Raw genomic sequence first — 19,845 nt, forward strand, 5'->3', positions numbered from 1 at the left:
CAGTCTTGGGAGTGGATTGTTGGGGTGAATTTTCAGAAGGTGTTAACTTGCTGAAAATCCCTGAGAGCAGTCCACCCTGCTGTGACTCAGAAACAGACGCAGCTGATTGTGGAGGTATCTGATTTTGTCTTTGTAAAGGTTGTCTGTTACCTTGGTGAGTTTGTTGCTGGTTTGGTTTATTGTCAGGGTTCTGCTGCTGTGCTGGAGGCGTAGGCCCCATTGAAAACAACCCTGAGAGGAAACCCCCTTGTTGATTCAATGGTTGTTGAGGTGCACTTTGACCCGGCCTCATGATATGTTCCTGTGCTGGTTGACTTTCAGGTGGCTGAGGGGAATCTGCTATTCTGTTAAACATTCCAGAAAGTAGGCCTCCAGGAATTGCGGGCGGCTGCTGTGCTGGGATTGGCTTTTGTCTGAGTAGATTTTGCCGGCTTCCTGATTGCTGGTTAGCTTGGTTGCTTGGGGGACCACTGTCTTGTTGCGGTCGTGGATGGGCGGGGTTTACAGAAGCATCTGGTGCAATACTCCCAAATAAACCAGATAAAAACCCTCCTTCCTGAGGCTGCTTTTCCCCCGAGTGCAGACCCCCTTGTGGATTCAATGGTTGTTGAGGTGCACTCTGACCTGGCCTTATCATATGTGCTCGTGCTGTTTGACTTTCATGTGGCTGAGGGGAATCTGACATTCTGTTGAACAGTCCAGAAAGCAGGCCTCCGGTATCTGCAGTTGGCTGCTGTGCTGGGATTGGCTTTTGACTGAGTAGATTTTGCTGGCTTCCTGATTGCTGGTTAGCTTGGTTGCTTGGGGGGCCACTGACTTGGTGCGGTCGAGGAGGGGCATGGTTTACAGAAGTGTCTGGTCCACTATTCCCAAACAACCCAGATAAAATCCCTCCTTCCTGTGGCTGCTTTGGTCCTTGGCTTGACCTTTGACTGCTAGGGCCTGATTGTGCCTGGGATGAGGCAAGAGAAGGTTCCACCATCTTATTAAAGAGTCCAGATAAGACACTGGTCGGTTGATTGGTTTGTACACCTGGAGCACTTTGCTGGGTTAATACCTGTGGGCCTTTGAATAAACCTCCAAAGAAGCCCCCGGATGGTGGTGTTGCTTCCACATTTGAAAATTGCTTTTGATTTGACTGTAGTTCAGTGGTTGCTGGTTTTTGTGATCCTTCGTCCGAAGAACATATTTCATGTAATTCATTAGAAGTGTCTCCTTTCTGTGATGGAGATGCATCAACTTGAGTTGATCTCTGCCCAGGACCTTCCTTGTGAGCATTCTGATCGGATGGATTAGACCCTGGCTTGGAAGGGGGGGGTTGGGGCCCAGCAACTGTGTCTGTGGCCCTTTTTAAGAAGCCAGACAGAAAACCCCCTTCTGAGCCATGTTGAGCCTGGGGGGAAGTTTGTGGATTGGAGGAAAATAACCCAGAGAGAAGCCCACTCTGCTGAGGCTGACTTGCCGCACCCTGGGCATTTCCACCTGCCTTAACGCCTTCTGTTGATCCAAGTTTTAACAGCCCAGAGAGCAAACCTTGTTGTTCTGGTGGAGATTTAACTGCTTCTGGGTTATGATCTTTAGACAAGGCATCTATATTGGCATCAGTATGACACTGGCTTGTTCCATCAGGAATTATTTGCCCTTTTGGTATTGATTCAGTTTCATTCAAATCTTCAGGGGTGTTTGGCTCAGCGTTTGGCTCAGTGTTTGGCTCAGTTTGACCGCTGGGCTCGGTCAACGTGACAGTGGGAGGGACGTGTGATTGTATTGGCTGCTGGTCTGAATCTGATGGGGCCACCTTGAAGAGGTTAGAGAACCATCCTGTGTCTGCATGCCCTTTGGGGACACCTTCAAGGAGTACAGAACGACTCGGAGGCGCAGTTCTAGCTGGGCTAGGTGAGGAGACTTTGGTATTATCTTCCCCAGAGGCAAACTTAAGTATCCCAGAGAACATGCCGCTTTCGACCTTGGGTGCCTGGGCAGAGACTTTTTCAGATGAGAACATTTTTAGCTTGTTGCCTAAAAATGACTCATCTGCAGATTTTGCTTCTACCTGCTGAGAGGATTCACCGGAGTTTGATATGAGGGCGGACAGTGATTTTTTGAAAGGGCTGAAGAATCCTGTGTCCTCTGTGCTACTTTCTGGCTTTGGTTCAGAAACTGCTGAACTCTTTCTTTGTTGAATTTCAGGTAACTCACCAGATGACTCGATATCAGGAAGGAGCTCCACTGAACCACTCCCTGAACCTGGTAGAAGATCCACCGAACCACTCCCTGAACCTGGTAGAAGATCCACCGAACCACTCCCTGAACCTGGTAGAAGATCCACCGAACCGCTCCCTGAACCTGGGAGAAGATCAACCGAACCACTCCCTGATCCTGGCAGGAGTTCCACAGACCCACTCCCTTCCCCAGATAGCTGTTGATCTGCATGTGAGGCTGACCTCCTAATACTCCTGCCTCTATCTAAAGACTCTTGCCTGGATTCAACACTTGCGGCAGAAGAACTTCTTTGCTCTCCAGGCTGGGGGGATGATTCCCGGGAAGTAGGAGCACTAGAGAAAAGCCTCATGGGACTGAGCCTTCCTAATACAGAGTCAACCACTGAGGTTGGTTGGTTTGAGGTGGAATCACTGCCTTGTGAGCTTTGGCCAGCTTCAGCTGGACGACTAGAATCAGAGGAATGAAAAGGCAAGAAGGACTGAAGAGTGAACTTCTTTTCAGGCATAGTCTCTTGGGGGGCAGGAGGTACTATGGCAACAGGAGGGCTAAAGCCTCCAGATTTGGGAATAAACGAAAGAAGCTTTGAGAGGCCGTTCTCGGTTGTCGACGGAACTTGAGAGGAATTTGTTTCTGTAACAGCGCCCTCTGTAGCCTCACCGCTTGGTTTAGAAATGAAGGAGAGTAGTTTTGAAATGCCAGAATCTGGTTGATGTGGCATAGGAGGAGTAGATGGTGATGTGCTCGATGCTTCTGGAAGCTCAGCAGTAGGCTTTGAACATGTCATCGTGCTGAATATAGAGCTCATGGCATTTTTTACCCCTGCTATGCCTTGTTCAACAGTACTCTCCTCCTTCACTTTGACCTCTTCCTCTTCATGTGTTTCCTGTTCATTGCTTTTAGCTTCTTCCTCCTCTTCCAGTTCTTCCTCTGGTTTAGCATTTAGTGCATCAGCTTTGACCTCCATTGGTAATTCTGGGAGTTTTCTTCTTATGGGTTTAGGCAGAGACTCATAGTTGTTTATTTCCTCCTCCTTAACTGCCAGGTATTCAGACACTGAGTGAACCAAGTTCTCTAGCTCTCCCATCGCATCTATGTATTCATCTATTGGTTCCTCAATCCCTTCCTCCTCTCCCTCCATGGACAGCACATTTTCTTCTCCATGGCCTGTTCTCCCCTCACCCCAAAATTCTTGACCAACATATCCTTCTGGATAGTAGTAATTTTCGTACTCAAATGTAACATCACCGTCAATAAACGTCAGATCGTCCAGCTCCTCCTCAGATCCAAACGAGTACCGCATCTCGTCTGAACTGATGGAGCCATACTCGCTCCTGGCCCTGTGAGCCTCCTCCCTGGCAACCTCCTCCCTCTGAAAGGCAGCGTAGCTCTCAAGCGTTCCCTCCAGTGCCGTCTTGGCCCATAGCCTGGTCTTGTACAGGAGGCCGTCTCCGGCAGCTTGTCGTCGTTGCTGTTTGACCGATGGAATTATGTCAATTTCTGGAGGGGATGATTCATCCTCAAAACTGCCAGCCTCCCTGTTCACCAACCGTACTTCTCCACTGCCAAACGCAGCTGTCCTTCCACCAGGTAGACTTGTGTCATAAAAGCAGTCTTCTGGATCTTTTGGTGACATGTCACACTCTACAGTCTGATAAAACCTGCTCCCTTTGGACTCACTACGGCTGTTGTTGATGTGGTAGATAATGCTTTTGTCGTCATCCTCCCACTTTTTCTGCTCATCATCTAAGTAATCATCCAAGACCCCTGAATCAGGTACCTTGTACCTCTTCTCCCAGTCCTCTACTCCCATTCCAGAGTCCACAGGGGTCATTCTGAAACCCTGAGGGCTCGACCTGGGCACAGACAGGAAGCAATTTGATGCAGAGCCATGCAGAAAGGATGCAAAGAAAGAAAAAAAACATTTTAGAAAAAACAAAGAATATAGTCAAATCCTTGAAAAAAGCATGAAAGATTAAACTGAAAGTTTAAAAGTGATAGAAAACAACAAACTTCACGTTCATGATCATATTTAAAATATATATATAACATCTTTAAAACAGCTTCCTCAAATACAAATTAAAAAAACATTTTTATTCAAGATTAAGGGGACTACGTTAGTGTTAACGGCACACTTCAATCAACATAGTATGGCAACCCGGCCCTTGTCAATCAACTTCATGCAGAGCACCTGAGGGCCAGTGAGAGAGCAGACCTTAAATAGCCTGCTCGAAGGCACATTCGGGGCTGTCTTGGCTTGGGTGTGAGGAGAGACCAGCCGCTGTGGTGGTTCCACCCAGCGGAACCAGGCAGTGGAGATCCTTGTTTTTTTTATTATTAAGCCTTTGTGGCTTAAGAACTAAAGAGAATCGTGTGCTGTTTGAGGAGGCGATTCACTCCCCGAGCTACGGACAATCATTGGGAGTGAATGAGATGACGCAGCCGGAGACGACGCAGCCGGAGACGACGCAGCCGGAGACGACGCAGCCGGAGACTAGGGATGGGGAACGAAACCCAGTTCTATCAAGGACCCGGTTCCACTTTTTTTATCTTATCGATAACAATATCGAGTCCCGTCCCCACCCTTTTTTTTTGTCCCGTAGGTCCTGTAACGTAATATTGTGTCCCTCGAGTCGCCTCATGGCATTTAAGTCAAATCAATCCAATCACTGCAGCGTGTCCACCAATGTTTTTGAATGGAATTGTAAGCAAACAGGTGGCTTAAGAACTAAAGGGAATCGTGTGCTGTAAAACAAGTGAAGTCTGGCTGTTAACTTTGCTCGCGAGGATGGCTGAACGGGCAAAAAGGGTGAAAATCATTTATTGTAAAGGGGGGAACACAACCTCAATGGCCAAGCACATTAGTATTGTGCATCAAATAAAGGCCAATTGCAGTACCTTCGACTGTCTCCTGGTCGAAAAGACTCCTGTCTCCTCCTTCTCCTGTCGCACCACAGACCTCTTAATCATCCACTCAGGCCCCGTTTACACAAAGGGAAAACGCAGATATTTTCACACGGTTTGGCCTCTCATTTACACGAAAACGCTGTTTTTGTCACAGAAAACTATCATTTCTAAAAACTCCGGCCAAAGTGGAGATTTCTGAAAACGCCGGTTACGTGTTGTCGTGTCAACGGGTAGAAACGGGGTTTTAGGTTCTGAAACGTCACATTATGCGCCAGGAAATGCTTAACGTCATATGAGCGCCCTATGTTTACAGTTTGTTTGTTACAGGAAGACGCTCGTGTTATTCGTTGTTGTTGATTCTGAGGATTCTGATTGGCTTGCATGGCTTTATCCTTTACATAGCTTTATCCCTACACTGCCGCCCATAGGTTTGGCATAGTTATAATGTCCCAACGGCGTATTTATCAGTTTTGATGTAGACGACAACTTTTTTGAAAACGATGTTGTGTGCATAATGGTATTTTTGAAAACGGAGGGGGGGAAATATTTGTTTCTATAAATACCCTGCTACGTATAAACGTGGCCTCAAAGTACTAGCGGTAATCGCACACACAGACATTTTCACTGGTCCCGTCAGTTAAAAATAGTAATCCAATTGTGAAATCGTTGTTGTATCGGCAGCATACAAGCTAGTTATTTTAAAAAGTAAATAAAGTTTCAGATGCGCTGCGTTATGTGTTGAGGTTGGCTCAGTAAAACGACAGTTTATCATGATGCGTTCAAATGTAACATAGGGAAACGGTAAATTGAGTTTTTGGTGAGAAACATGAGTAATACTGTATTACTCATGTTTCTGTATTACTAATACAGTTGTATAGTGCTCTAATCATTTTAGTATATCTAATTAAAAATACTGATGTCAATATTTATTAAGAATTACATATTTAATTTATAATACAATTATTTATTTCCTAAATATTTTACTCCTCACTAAAAACGCGTCGTATTTCCACCTATTAATAGAAAAGTATCGATGGCGGTATCGATAAAGACTCGGATCGTTAAGGAGTATCGAAAATGGTATCGATATTAATTAATATTAATGATCCCCATCCAGGGCTCCAGAGTGCGCCTAATTTGGGCGCACATGGGCCTAGAATTCGGGGTAGTGCGACCAAATATTTTATTTGGGCGCACCGGTGCGACTGAAAATTGATCTGGTATAATTATTATTATTTTATTTTTTTACATAGCAGTCTATTCATAATATTGTAATGACCACGGAAGAGGCAGTGAATGAAGTATTGATTAGACAGTGATTTATTAGATACCTAATAAACCGTTGGAACACGCAAGACCGGTAACAATAGCAACGCCGGTAAACAAACCCGCGAAGCCCAATCCAGGGGCCTGTAGTACGAAGCTCGATTAGAGGGTTAGCGAGGTATGTTGAGCTGAAAGCCTGGGTTAGGTGTACCATGAAAGTCGATCTCTTTAAGCGTCGCTGTATCACCATGGTGACTTACGCTCGCAACCAAACCTGGTCGGGGGAGCAGCTTTTCAGCGAGTCTACCCGGAGATCGGCTACTTATATCGGCGTGCGCAGCTTCCTAGCCCCTCCTCCGATAATGGCGTCACCATTTGTGGATGTTCCCATGGACCTCGGCGCACTTATCGTACAGGCGTCTCTCCGGAGACAGAGGGTTTTTCGGGACAGAGCCGATCCCTTGGCAATGTTTCTGACGATATTCTCTATGAGAGATACAGATTCGGCATTTATTTAAGGCATTTATTTAATGGTCAAAATATTCAATGGCGTAAATATCGACGGTGCAACCGGTGCAGCTGCCCGGTTCCCCCCTCCCCGTCAACAACTCAGCGCAAGGCAGGCACAGTCCAACGCCCCCCCCCCCCCCCCCCTCAACAACTCAAAACTTGGGTGCACCATAAATTAGGGATGGGCATAATTAATCGATGCTCGATAATTGATCGTTAAGAAATGCGTTGATCAATTTATATTGTTATCGATCAAAAGGACGTTGTGTTGCATACTGTGAGTCTTGAAGCATTTAATTGAATATAACCCTGCCGACTGGTGGAAAGTGAATGGAAGAAGGTTCCCCAGGCTGTCAAAGTTAGCGCGACAATACCTCTGCATCCCCGCAACTTCGGTCCCGTCAGAGCGGGTGTTTTCTGCTGCTGGACTGACAGTTACAAGGCTGCGTTCGCGTCTGACCCCCGAGCATGTTAACATGCTTATATTCCTAAACAAAAATATGTAGGCTGGAGTTACTGTATGTATGCTATGGACGACAGTCACCACCGTATGTGAGTCGCTCTTTTCTTTCTTAATGTGTTGACTCTCGCTCCGCTTGGTGCCTCTTGGAGTCATTACATTTTGCCAAAACTGTGATATTTTAGCAACAAGTCCAGCCTTATATATGTTCAATAAGGTATTGCTTTTAGATAGACTAGTTCATGCAATTGTTTGTAAATGGGTGGCTCATCTTTTTGTTGCGAGCCTTTTCCGCGCGCCGCCTGCAGGCATTATATGTCGGCCTTTTCCCCCCCTTTTTTTTCATAACAGTTATACAGTTTAATGCCCACTTTTAGCCTACTGCCTTTGTTTGATTATTGTTGTCCGATAAGTTCGCTACTTATTGTAATTGGAATAGGCTACAGATTTAGTCTTGTTGAATCGTTTCCAAACCTTTAAGAGCGCCTGTAGGCGCATTGTTCGGACTTTACGAGCGCCGCATAGGCCTATAACCTATAATGCCTGTATTTATTATTTTAAAACTGTTAAACAGTTGTAGGTCTTCAAGTTAACTGTATTGTATTAATTTTGGCCCATACATTATTGTTGGAATAAAGATTTCATTGATAAAAACATTAGAAAAAAAACATAGAAAAAAGTTAATGATTAATCGATAATTGATCGATAACTCTAGCGATGCTCGATCAAGAAAATTTCTTCAAATGCCCATCCCTACCATAAATACGTGCTGGTGCACCCAAATTAAAAATGTAGGCGCACCAGTGCACCCAAGGAAAAAGTTAGTCTGGAGCCCTGTCCCCATCCCTACCGGAGACGAGGCTGCGAGGGACCGAGGCTGCGAGGGACCGAGGCTGCGAGGGACCGAGGCTGCGAGGGACGAGGCCGCAAAACGAGCCACGCTGGCAGCAGAAGCAGCAATGATGCCTTTGTGGCTTAAGAACCAAAGAGAATCGTGTGCGGTTTGAGGAGGCCGTTCACTCCCCGAGCCGGGTTGCCACAATCGATAAATACAAATGTATGTGTTTGTGTACAAATAAATGTAGGCATATACATGTTTACATATGTACCCATGTATATACACAGGAATGTATGCATGTAAGAAAGTATGTATGTCCCACATTTACCTGCTTGCCCTAGCTTCCCTTTCATCCAGCTCAAATCTCTGGAGGGACTCTCTGGACAGGGAGTATTGGGGAGGCCTGCCGATGGGATACTGGTGTGCGGAGGAGTTGTTCTGGGGTGTGTTGTGGTAGCGTGGGGGTCTTGTAGCCATCTCATTGCGGTAGTAACCACCTCGGTCATCCACTACACTGTCCTGGTCATCCAACGCTGGAAGTCAACACGTAAATCATCTTCTTTAGCCGATAGGATAGCATAAACAGTGACAAAAATAGTGCACAATAGTTATTTACTTCTTAAACCTCTAATATGTAATACCTCATTTGATCATTGAGAAAAATATAAAAAAAAACAATTTTAATAGTTCCCAATTTTGAAAATAAGGTTAGTGCCAGGAAGAGTAGATAAGAGTAGATAATAACATAATCAGAATAATATTAATAAAAACAATTATAAAATATATGTACATACTCCTTTCGTTTCGGCTGAAGTAACTCCAACTACCTGGGGAGAGGCAAATGTGGCAAAAAAAATAAACAAAAAAAAGAAAGTATAATTTGGCAACTAGAAAATGCATTCAGTAGTCGCAGAAAGCAAGGCCAGCAACATGTCTCCCTTCGGAGACATGCCGAAGCCCTGGGGCGTTGACCTCTAATGGGGATGGGCAACCTTCTGGTTACGAAGATCGGTAGCTTATGCTCTAGCACACTACCTTATTAACATGCTATATATATAACAACTATTCCATTAGCTTGCTAAAGCAAACATGCTAGCCCGCTAATGCACTAGCATGCTATAGTCCTCACACCCTAATACTTACATGCTCTTTATAACCTAATGATCCCGTTTTAAAATCAAGATGTGGAAATGTAACCGTTGAACATCCTGTGTAGATACTCTGTTTGAAAGAACCTACTTGGTTGATAACATAAATGACGCAATCTGCATCAAGTATCAAGGTTTTCTATCTTTATGGTATGTTTAATACTGGGGAAATGTTTTTGCTTGATGTAATGTTCCATACTGTTATAGATATTTTGATTTTGTCTTCAAACTTACAACACTGAGAGGGGACGGAAGGCATAATTCTCTGGATCTCCTCCTTTGGAGACAATTTCATGGAAGGGACAAAAGTCAGGAAAGAAGAGAGGAAGAATAGAATGACGCAGCAAGAAAGAGAAGGAGAAAAAACTGAAGGAAGAAAACATATCACATTGTGTCATAGGGTTGCAATGACAAGATGGCTGTGTGCAAAGAAACAAAAAAGTGTAACAGTTCAACAGATTTATAAATATTAATATTCTGTCAATTATTATAAGTAGCATTATGTAAATTCATTCAGAATTGGTCCAGCATTAGGGACTAGTCAGCTTTAGCAGTTAGGGGTTTGGACTAGGGGTTAGGTGAAAGGGGTTAGCCTTAGTAGGAACTCACCTCTCCATGGATGTGAATGGAGTTAATTCGATCCAGTTTGCGCGTCCAGTATTGGGCTTCGTCTTCTGGTATATCTGGGGAGAGATGTAGACCAAATAATGCAGCAATGAAGGAGTATGAGTGTATGTGTGTGTGTCTGTGTATGTCTATGTGTATCTGTCTGTATATGTGTGTGTGCGTGTGTGCGTTTACCAAAGGGAAGCTCAAAGCGTGTGTCCAGCAGGACTTGGTGGGGGGTGGGGGTGCTGGTTCCACAGATCTCCTCCTCCCTCATCAGGAGCTCAGAGTCCAGTTGCAGCCAGTGCCCTGAGCCCTCCTGGCCCACCAAGAAGAACACAGAACAGCCCTGATTATGTTCATAATAAATAATACATGAATGGTATAGATTTAAATGTTGGAAGTACTCCAGACATCATCAGTCACTCATGATGGTGTAGGTTTTGCCATGATTTGCCCAAAATGGAGAAAAATTCCCGGATAACTGCATGCCCGGCTGTGTTGGGAATAACAGCAGTCAGATTGCCGCTGTTCTGCCAATTAATGCTCCCTTGTCCGATTTTGCTAGTGGTTCTGCGCATGAGCATGCCGACAATCAGGGCCGTCGTAAAGGGGTGAAAGGTGATGACGATTCTAGGGGTCCACAGCCCAGGGGGGGCCAACTAAAAATAAAAAAATTAACTACCAGCCCATAGTACTAGCCCCCCCCCCCCCCCACCGTCAACAATTGCTCCTTCCACTCCCCCCCCCCGTCAACAATTGCTCCTTCCAACCCCCCCCCCCCCTCCCCCGTCAACAATTGCTCCTTCCACCCCCCCCCCCCCCCCCCGCGTCAACAATTCAGCACAGGGGGGCCCATCAGTACCTCTTGTATAGGGGCCCAGGACTTGGTGCAACGGCCCTGCCGACAATAATAATCCGCGGTGTAGTAGTTTCTAAAATACACACCAATTCGGAAAGTCAAATCTCCTAACCTTTATGCCACCTTTCCTTAACCTTTGTGGAAAACGTCATCAGGTCAAGGAGAGATGAAAAGGTGCTTCCTTTCGAATAGAGGAAAAGACAGCACTGTATAAAATGAATTCAACACTTTTCCTAACCAACGTCATTGCGCAATTGCGAATATTGCTGACCTCTAGCGTCTCTAACGTGGTACTACAATTTTCCGAAGATGGACTACAACAAGCGCTCTTTCGATCCATGCGTTCTTGTCGTATTAATTTCAATCAGGTTGCGCCAACAGTGAAAACACTAAGGTCAGACTTGGCCAACTTGAAAAAAGGGACCAAACTTTGATGTTGAAATGAACTGCCCCCATTAGTCTTTCTTAAATATGAAGTTGGCATTTTATTTTCTTATGGTTTAAATTATGGGCTACGAAAATAACCATTATGATGTTGGTCTTTTAGGCGTTCTTTCCATTCTTCGCCTCTTCTCCCTAATGTTTGGTTAACTCTTCCTCTCTTCTGCTTTACAGCGTCTCTCATGCGTCTTCGCAGAGAGTCTGTACACTTTGTGTCTTTAAATATTTTCACAGTAAAGGATTATGGGTTAAACATATATCCTTTCCTTTCATAAAGGTCGGTCAGGAGTAACCTATGCAAAAGGTGGGTTAAAGGTTGCATCGAGGCATCTTTCCTAAACATTTTTAGAATTCTAACAACCTTGCCTCCAAATATTTCCGGGTCACCTCGTTAGGTAAGGAAATTTCCTAAGCAAAAAAACGGAATCAGTAGAACCCCTGAAATCTCCAATATAGACGTTATAATACAGTATCAAAATATGCTCCCAATATTCTTACAGTGTACATGGGCCGAGTAGTGGTGTAAAATAACGTGGTTCTGTAGCAGGAGCATCGTGATAGAGAAATCGGACAAGGGAGCTTAATTGGCAGAACAACGGTAGAGACAATTTTACATAGAGCGAGCCAACCAATCACAAGACTCCACTGAGAACATATATGAAATCAATGACTGTTTCCATCTGAATGAGCCAATGCATATTATCAATACAGCGTCTTATTTTTGCAAACAAGTTGCTTTTTTCTGGACAGGTTCCGAACAAGTGTTTAGTGAGCGAACCAATCTCAAGACTCCGCTGAGGAAGAATTTGAAGCTGCGACTATTGATCTTAATGAGCTAATGCTTTTGGGTGATCCGATAACAATATCAATACCGCCTCTTTTGTTTACGAACAAGTCTTTTTTCAAAAGATTATGGAAACAGGACAGGTTCCGAAATAAGGGCCCTCCACTCAGTGTTGCCTCTGCTGGACTGTCTCTCGGCCGTACTCCGGCATTGCCCTGCCGCGTGTGAACGGGCGCAAGACATAAATTTTCCTGAACGTATCTACATGCGTGAATAATCTAAATCACTAACGGTGCCTGCAATGTTATCCCAGTAATTGACCTGCAACTATGTGATAAAAGGGCTTTAGTTATCTGTTCAGGTGAGGTTTTCATCTGGTCAGGTTTTTTTCAGGCGAGTTACCGGGTCAAGTGAGTTACCGGGTTAGGTGTGATACCTTGTCAGGTGAGTTAGTCAGCTGGTCAGATGCATTACCTTGTTAGATTGGGGGATGCTGTCCAGGGTGATGAGTGTTGTTCCAATCATAGTATCCCAGATAAGACCTTTATTCCACAGTTCCACCACCAAGCTTGAATCTAGATGACTGATCTCACTTTAACACCCATCCACACACATCGCACAAGAATTTGTGGTTAGACTAACTATATTTCGTACAGTTTGCTTGTACTGAAAGATCCATGAAAGTATGCATAAGAATTATGTTTTCCTCAACAGATATAGTTTTGGACTAAAACAATGTGAAGTACATGCACAGCTTAAATGCTCAGAAGATGAAGAGGCAGAGAGATTCTTACAACATGAAGTCCTGCTCCCAACATGGCAGATTTCCCCGGACCGTGATGGTGGTGCTTTTGACCTTCTGCACCTTTAAGGTAACGTAAGCATTGAATTTATCTGGGAAAAAAAAGATCAGAAAATGAGCAAATGAGATAAAAATCAAGTGGAAATCTTCTCAGCCCGGAATCTGGAGGTAGGAACTGTTGCATAACCAATCACATTGGATGAAGACTCTTGTGTTCAGTTGTTGTTGTCATTCTTGTGTTTCTCTAAGTCATGTAGAATTCCATTCTTCCGTATAGAAGGTAGCCTACATTTCATTCATATGTAACTGATAATACCACTTCTGTATGATTGGCTGAATGAAAATATCACAAATAACAGAAGACCTTAGGCTGTTTAATTTTCTTTTCAACCTGGTTATAAGTCCTACAACCCCCCTACAGGTCCAACAACACCACTATCCCCACATACAGGTTATACCACTACACACTACCAGTACCTACAGGCCCCACACTACCACTACACACTACCAGTACCTACAGGCCCCACACCACCACTACACACCACCACTACACACTACCAGTACCTACAGGCCCCACACTACCACTACACGCTACCAGTACCTACAGGCCCCACACTACCACTACACGCTACCACTACCTACAGGCCCCACACTACCACTACACACTACCAGTACCTACAGGCCCCACACTACCACTACACACCACCACTACACACTACCACTACACACTACCAGTACCTACCGGCCCCACACTACCACTACACACTACCACTACACACTACCAGTACCTACAGGCCCCACACTACCACTACACACTACCACTACCTACAGGCCCCACACTACCACTACACACTACCAGTACCTACAGGCCCCACACCACCACTACACACCACCACTACACACTACCACTACACACTACCAGTACCTACAGGCCCCACACCACCACTACACACTACCACTACACACTACCACTACACACTACCACTACCTACAGGCCCCACACTACCACTACACACCACCACTACACACTACCAGTACCTACAGGCCCCACACCACCACTACACACCACCACTACACACTACCACTACACACTACCAGTACCTACAGGCCCCACACTACCACTACACACTACCAGTACCTACAGGCCCCACACTACCACTACACACTACCACTACCTACAGGCCCCACACTACCACTACACACTACCACTACACACTACCACTACACGCTACCAACAGGCCCTACCACTACAGCACACTATCGCTAACTACAGCCCCTACTACTACACACTACCACCTCCTACAGGCCCTACCTCTACACACTACTGTCTGAGGTGCAGGTGAGGAGGAGGTGGTGAGGAGGAAGTGATGAGGAGCAGGTGAGCAGAAGGGGATGATATGCAGGTGAGGCGGAGTTAAGGAGGAGGTGGTGAGGAGGTGTTGGTGATGAGGTGGTGAGGAGGAGGTGATGAGGTGCAGGTGAGGAGGTGTTGGTGATGAGGTGGTGAGGAGGTGTTGGTGATGAGGTGGTGAGGAGGAGGTGATGAGGAGGTGGTGATGTTGATTAGGGGGAGGTGTTGAGGAGCAGGTGAGGATGTGATGATGAGGAGGTGAACTCTTACCTGGAGGGCCATGGAGATTGGCTTTCTTCACTATAAAAGATGAAACAAGAAGTTCATGACAACATCAGTCAGAAGCAACGAGTTAGTGAAAGTGTCAAAATGTTTTATGTTTTTAACAGACTACCTAAAAATCGTAATAGGAAGCAGTATAACATATGGAAATATGAGACTAGATGAGGTTGAATACCGAATTGTTGTTATTTATAACAGTGTTGTTATCTGTTTTGTCAAGTAGTCTTAACTAAAAAACCCTACTCAATGAATTAATAATGAACCTGCCCAAAGTAAATGAGTATTTACCTTGTCATTACCTTTATTTAACTAAATAAATACAGCACTGAGCTTCCTCTTGTTTTCGGTAAATGACAAGTAAATCGAATGGGCAACTGATAAAACGATATTTAACCAAAGGAAATTACTCATTCTACTTCTTTTGATCATTATCCTTTAATATATTATATCTATGTCCGTTAAAACCCTAACCCTGACCCATAGAACCCAGCCAAGTATGATAAAGTTACATAACTCAAAAAATATTATAAAGTCTCCTTTAAAAATTAAAAAGATTAAAGATCAAATGGAAAAAATGTAAGTGAATTGCAGTTGTGACTTAAATTGTATATCTCTTAATCACATTTATAGTCTCAGATTATTCACACCAGGTCATATTATGCAAAAAACCCTAACCCTGAGCCTACTATTAAAGAATCAATTGTTTAGCAGCCCCTACATGGGCTACTGTCTATACACAGACACTTGTCCTCCTGTCGTAGATTTGAGCCATTCAGGGATTTAGCTGGGAGGGATTATCCCCCCCAACACTAAACTCTCATCAGCTTTACGTAGCACTGGCCTGAGATCTGGTACTCCACCATACTGTCACGACTCACGACCCTATGACCGGATTTGATGGAACCACCTTCTGACCTGAGATCTGATGAAATGACTTTCTGACCTGAGATCTGATCGATCAACCACTGACCTGTGATCTGATGGAACGACCCGCTGACCTAAGATTATATGGAACGCCCCACTGTCCTGATATGTGACCACCCTCTGACCTAAGATCTGGTCAGAGTATAGGTGGTCAGGATGGCCTTATGGTTGGTCGTAGAATATAATATAATATAATTCGGCTTTATCGCCAAGTGTGGGACTTATTTCTCATCTAAAACATTAAAACAGTGTGCATGACACTCACATAAGACAGTGACATATATTAATTGCAGCAGTTAATAGGGGTTATTTAAAAAAGCAATTGCATTTGGTACAATTCACCATGGAGAGGGTCTCTGTTGTCCTTTATATGGCCTTTATATAGCTTCCCCTACTGTGGTGTTATAGTTATATCCTGTAGATAGGGGAGGGCTTCTTCTCTATGGCCCTAGCTTTGTAGAGTCATAGTTGTATCCTGTAGATAGGGAGGGCTTCTTCTTTATGGCCCTAGCTTTGAAGAGTCATAGTTATATAGTGTAGATAGGGGAGGGTTTCTTCTCTATGGCCCTAGCTATGTAGAGTCATAGTTATATAGCGTAGATGGGGGAGGGCTTCTTCTCTATGGCCCTAGCTTTGTAGAGTCATAGTCATTCAGTTGTTCCTCCCCAACAACCAAGGCTACCAAACCATGTGGTGATGTTGTAACCAATGAAACTTTTGACAAGGCTTACATAAACCTTCTAAAAGGACCCCCAGACTGACCCACTCCAAAACTCCAGAATTTCCAGATTAAAAAGGAAGCCAATGATTGGCCTGAGATATTTAAAAGTCATTTCAATTGGTCGTTCAGGTCACAGAGGAGACACGGTGGCAGTTGGTGGCTGCAGAAAATAATCAGTTATTTTGATTTGTCCACATTTATAATCAGTGGACTGGAGAGTCACCACTCCTGCACTCCAGATGCCAGCACAGTATTTCAATAGTTCTGGTCATTGCAGGCTCTGCCTTGGTATTATAAGTCTACCAAGAAGCATCATGCTACAGAGCAACTACACATACTCACACACACGCGCATACACACAAAACACACACACACACACACACACACACACACACACACACACACACACACACACACACACACACACACACACACACACACACACACACACACACACACACACACAGCAGATGGTCTGGGGATTACTCTCTTCTAACAGCCAGATGGAGCTGCAGCAGTAGCTGACCTGTGAATGGACCATCAGATACAATCTGTAGCTGTACCCCACCTGTATCCTATTTAGGCCCCCCGTTGTATAAAATGGCCATTGAGTCCACCTCTCAATTTGACTGGAAATTGCTGTTATTATAATCAATGAAAGGTGCTCCACAACCAGCGGCAAACACCGCCCAAACTAAGATGGAGATGGCGAACATCATCAACGGTGGAGGGACACTGATGGCACAGCGACACAGCATTTTCAGTGGAGCCCTGGAGTGACCCTATCCCTAGCATCTAACCCTCATCTAACCCTAAAACCTCGCCGCAAAATCAAATTCACCTCTAACTCCAACATTTAACCCTAAAATCTAAGCTTCATCTAACCCTAACAGCTAAACCTCATATCGAACCATAACATCTAACCCTCACTTCCAACCCCAACATCTAACTCGAACATCTAACCTTAATCGCCATCTAAAATGAATCATCTAACCCAATCATCCAACCCTAACATCTAACCCTAATCCCAAACCATTATTTTACCCAAACATCTAACCTTAACCCCTCCTGTACTCTAATCGAACCCTTACATATATCCCTAACCCTGTACACAGCTCAGAAACCTCGCTACACCTGTACCCAACCAGATACTGCTCTTCCTTCTCCTTGCTATTTAACCAATGTAAACCAGCCTTGTGTTTAGCTTAGCATCCACCCAGCACAACACTACTGTATTATAGATACAATGTGTGGTTAGGCGCAGTATCTACAGTTATTAAGGAGGCTACTAGAACTTAGAATCTTGTTGTTTTACCACTTTGGAATCACATCTCATCACTCATCCGTCGCTATGCGCTTTATGAGGTCTACTAATAAGAGACGTCATTAGTGGACATCATTCTCAGTCCAAACTCTTCTCATTTGTAGGACCTCAATGTGGACTGAGCCTCCTAGCTCCCTTGGGTATGTAGAATGCCTCCCCAACTTCAACACGCACAAGCTGACATGTTCACATTGGCTGAATGTCGTATCTGGCTCTTGAAGTCTAAAATGAACTTTGTTGAGTTAAACTATGTTGTGGAAAGCCCTTTGAAATGTGAATTAATGTAATTCTGTGCAGTAGGCAGCCACTCATTTCGGATTCCTAGCTACTCTTACATCCGTCCTGCTTTTTTTTGATGTTCTGCATCACTTTTTTGTAGTTTCTTCAATTCGGATTGTATGCTTGTATTATTTTCAGTGTAGCTTGTAACAGATAAAGGCCATTGCACACCAGTTGCCCACCACGCACAAGCATTCTGCACAAGCCAAGCAGCCAAGCATTTAACCCCTATTTTAACAACAGAGACATATTCGAACCCACACGGTCTCGCCATTTACCTTCAAGCTAGTTTATTTAATACCGATAGAAGCTCAAAACCAGGTCAGGCAGAGGGGTAAAACATAAACTCAAGGTGGAAGACTCAACGTACTCTTCAAACATTATACGCTGCACATTATACGTATTAAGGTACACTGCTAGTCTGGCCTAGAGAAGGTCTACTGCTCTGAACTAATCTGCCATAGAGAAGGTAGTGCAGCAGTTTACCTTCTGCAGGCTAGTACAGAGCAGTAGACCTTCTCGTCTGGTCTAGAGAAGGTCTACTGCTCTGTACTAGTCTGCTCCAGGGAAGGTCTACTTTTACACTACTTTGCTCTAGAGGAGGGCTACTTTTTTACTAGTCTGCTCTACAGAAGGTACACTGCTCACTATTTTGGTCTAGAGATGGTCTACTGTTAACTTGTCCGGTCACTGGAGAAGCTCGCTTTAAACAATGAACGTTATGTTTAACTTACAACACATCAAATAAACATCTTATTTTACACTCAGTTCCATGAGTCAACATGACTCAGATATTAGTTATTCACAACTGATGAGCAACGGAAAGCACAAGTAGCATGTAACATTAGTGTAAATACAGTGTACAGGATTTACTATTATATTTTATTATATAACAAAATGCCACAATTTTTCTATCTGAGTCAGTATAATGAGGAGCCATTATAATGACTATAATGAGAAGTGCATTACCGTAGGCCTAATAGCTGTGCATTTGTAATCGGAGTAAAAATCTGAGCCGAGGAGAATAGTTGTAGGCACATTAGGATTGATCAGGATTGATTATCATGAATCTTAGACAAACAAAACCAAAATCCAATTTACAGAACATCCTCAATAAATAGGCTACAGTGTGTTGATGCCTGCTACAGACCCAATATCAGAAACAGCCTTCAGTGGATCATGATCACAAATAAAATTAGATTTAAATACAATAAAGGTAGTTTAAGAGTAAAGTGACACTTCAACAAATCATATGATATAGTTTGGTCCAAATAACCCATTCGGTCGAATGATAAGTGATAACCACTTGTGAATATCCAACTCACCTCGGACACACAGCAGCGACATGGCAGCAGCTCGGTCCACCTGAAGCCCTATACTCTACTTCTGCTGAGCGTCTCCAGGCGGGGCCAGTGCGTTGACCTTAAAAATAAAGATAAATAAACAAAGCGGGGCTGGCATGGCCCGAGTCACCAGTTCAGAGCGTCGCTTTCGACTGCACGTCGTCATGTCGCTGCAGGGAAAGTGGACATCGAAGCTAAAGTGGATGCAGGAGACTCTTTGGAGTGTGCGTTGAGTGTCATCCCTGTAGACGGACGACAGACAGGCGTTAATCCGGCCGACTGGGCGGTCCTAGAGGTAATCTGTGTGTATGACTCTCTCTCTCTCTCTCTCTCTCTCTCTCTCTCTCTCTCTCTCTCTCTCTCTCTCTCTCTCTCTCTCTCTCTCTCTCTCTCTCTCTCTCTCTCTCTCTCTCTCTCTCTCTCTCTCTCTCTCTCTCTCTCTCTCTCTCTCTCTCTCTCTCTCTCTCTCTCTCTCTCTCTCTCTCTCTCTCTCCCCCCCAACCCACCCTCACACACACTGCACAATGTGCTATTGCATGATATTTATCTACCTTCGGCTCTTTTTTCTATGGAATTTTTAATTATGTGAAATATTGTTCACTTATTAACTTTTATTTAGGCTACTAGTTTAAGTCAATAAAAGTCTATAAAAGTCAACAAAATAATTATTTGACTTTTACTGTTTGTCAATCTTTTTGTTATTCAACTGTACTGTACTGACTGTTGCTAATGAATACCTGAAAGGGTATGAATAAAGTATCTACTGATTTACTTAAT

General features: G+C 44.2%; 1 protein-coding gene across 1 annotated transcript; it reads right to left on the minus strand.

Moving 5' to 3' along the window:
* Nucleotides 1-8,389: 8,389 nt before the first annotated feature.
* On the minus strand, nucleotides 8,390-19,379 carry LOC132468097 (protein unc-13 homolog B-like). Its single transcript, XM_060065747.1, has 9 exons — nucleotides 19,051-19,379; nucleotides 14,466-14,495; nucleotides 12,837-12,936; nucleotides 12,517-12,634; nucleotides 10,151-10,274; nucleotides 9,959-10,032; nucleotides 9,584-9,626; nucleotides 8,996-9,028; nucleotides 8,390-8,734 (listed from the first exon to the last, which is right to left on the minus strand). Exons 1-9 carry the CDS (start codon nucleotides 19,070-19,072, stop codon nucleotides 8,526-8,528), a joined length of 753 nt encoding a protein of 250 aa, XP_059921730.1. The 5' UTR covers nucleotides 19,073-19,379; the 3' UTR covers nucleotides 8,390-8,525.
* Nucleotides 19,380-19,845: the final 466 nt, after the last annotated feature.

The sequence above is a fragment of the Gadus macrocephalus genome, chromosome 11, assembly GCF_031168955.1.
Source record: "Gadus macrocephalus chromosome 11, ASM3116895v1".
NCBI lineage: Eukaryota > Metazoa > Chordata > Actinopteri > Gadiformes > Gadidae > Gadus > Gadus macrocephalus.

Excerpts from the sequence above, each read along its gene's own strand:
- LOC132468097 (XM_060065747.1), bottom strand. The coding sequence starts at position 19,072 with ATGTCGCTGCTGTGTGTCCGAG. Across the intron at positions 12,635-12,836 it reads TGGGAGCAGGACTTCATGTT|TGAGATCAGTCATCTAGATT; the intron begins GTAAGAATCTCT and ends TGGGTGTTAAAG. Across the intron at positions 10,275-12,516 it reads GCATCCCCCAATCTAACAAG|GAGGGCTCAGGGCACTGGCT; the intron begins GTAATGCATCTG and ends TTGGTGGGCCAG.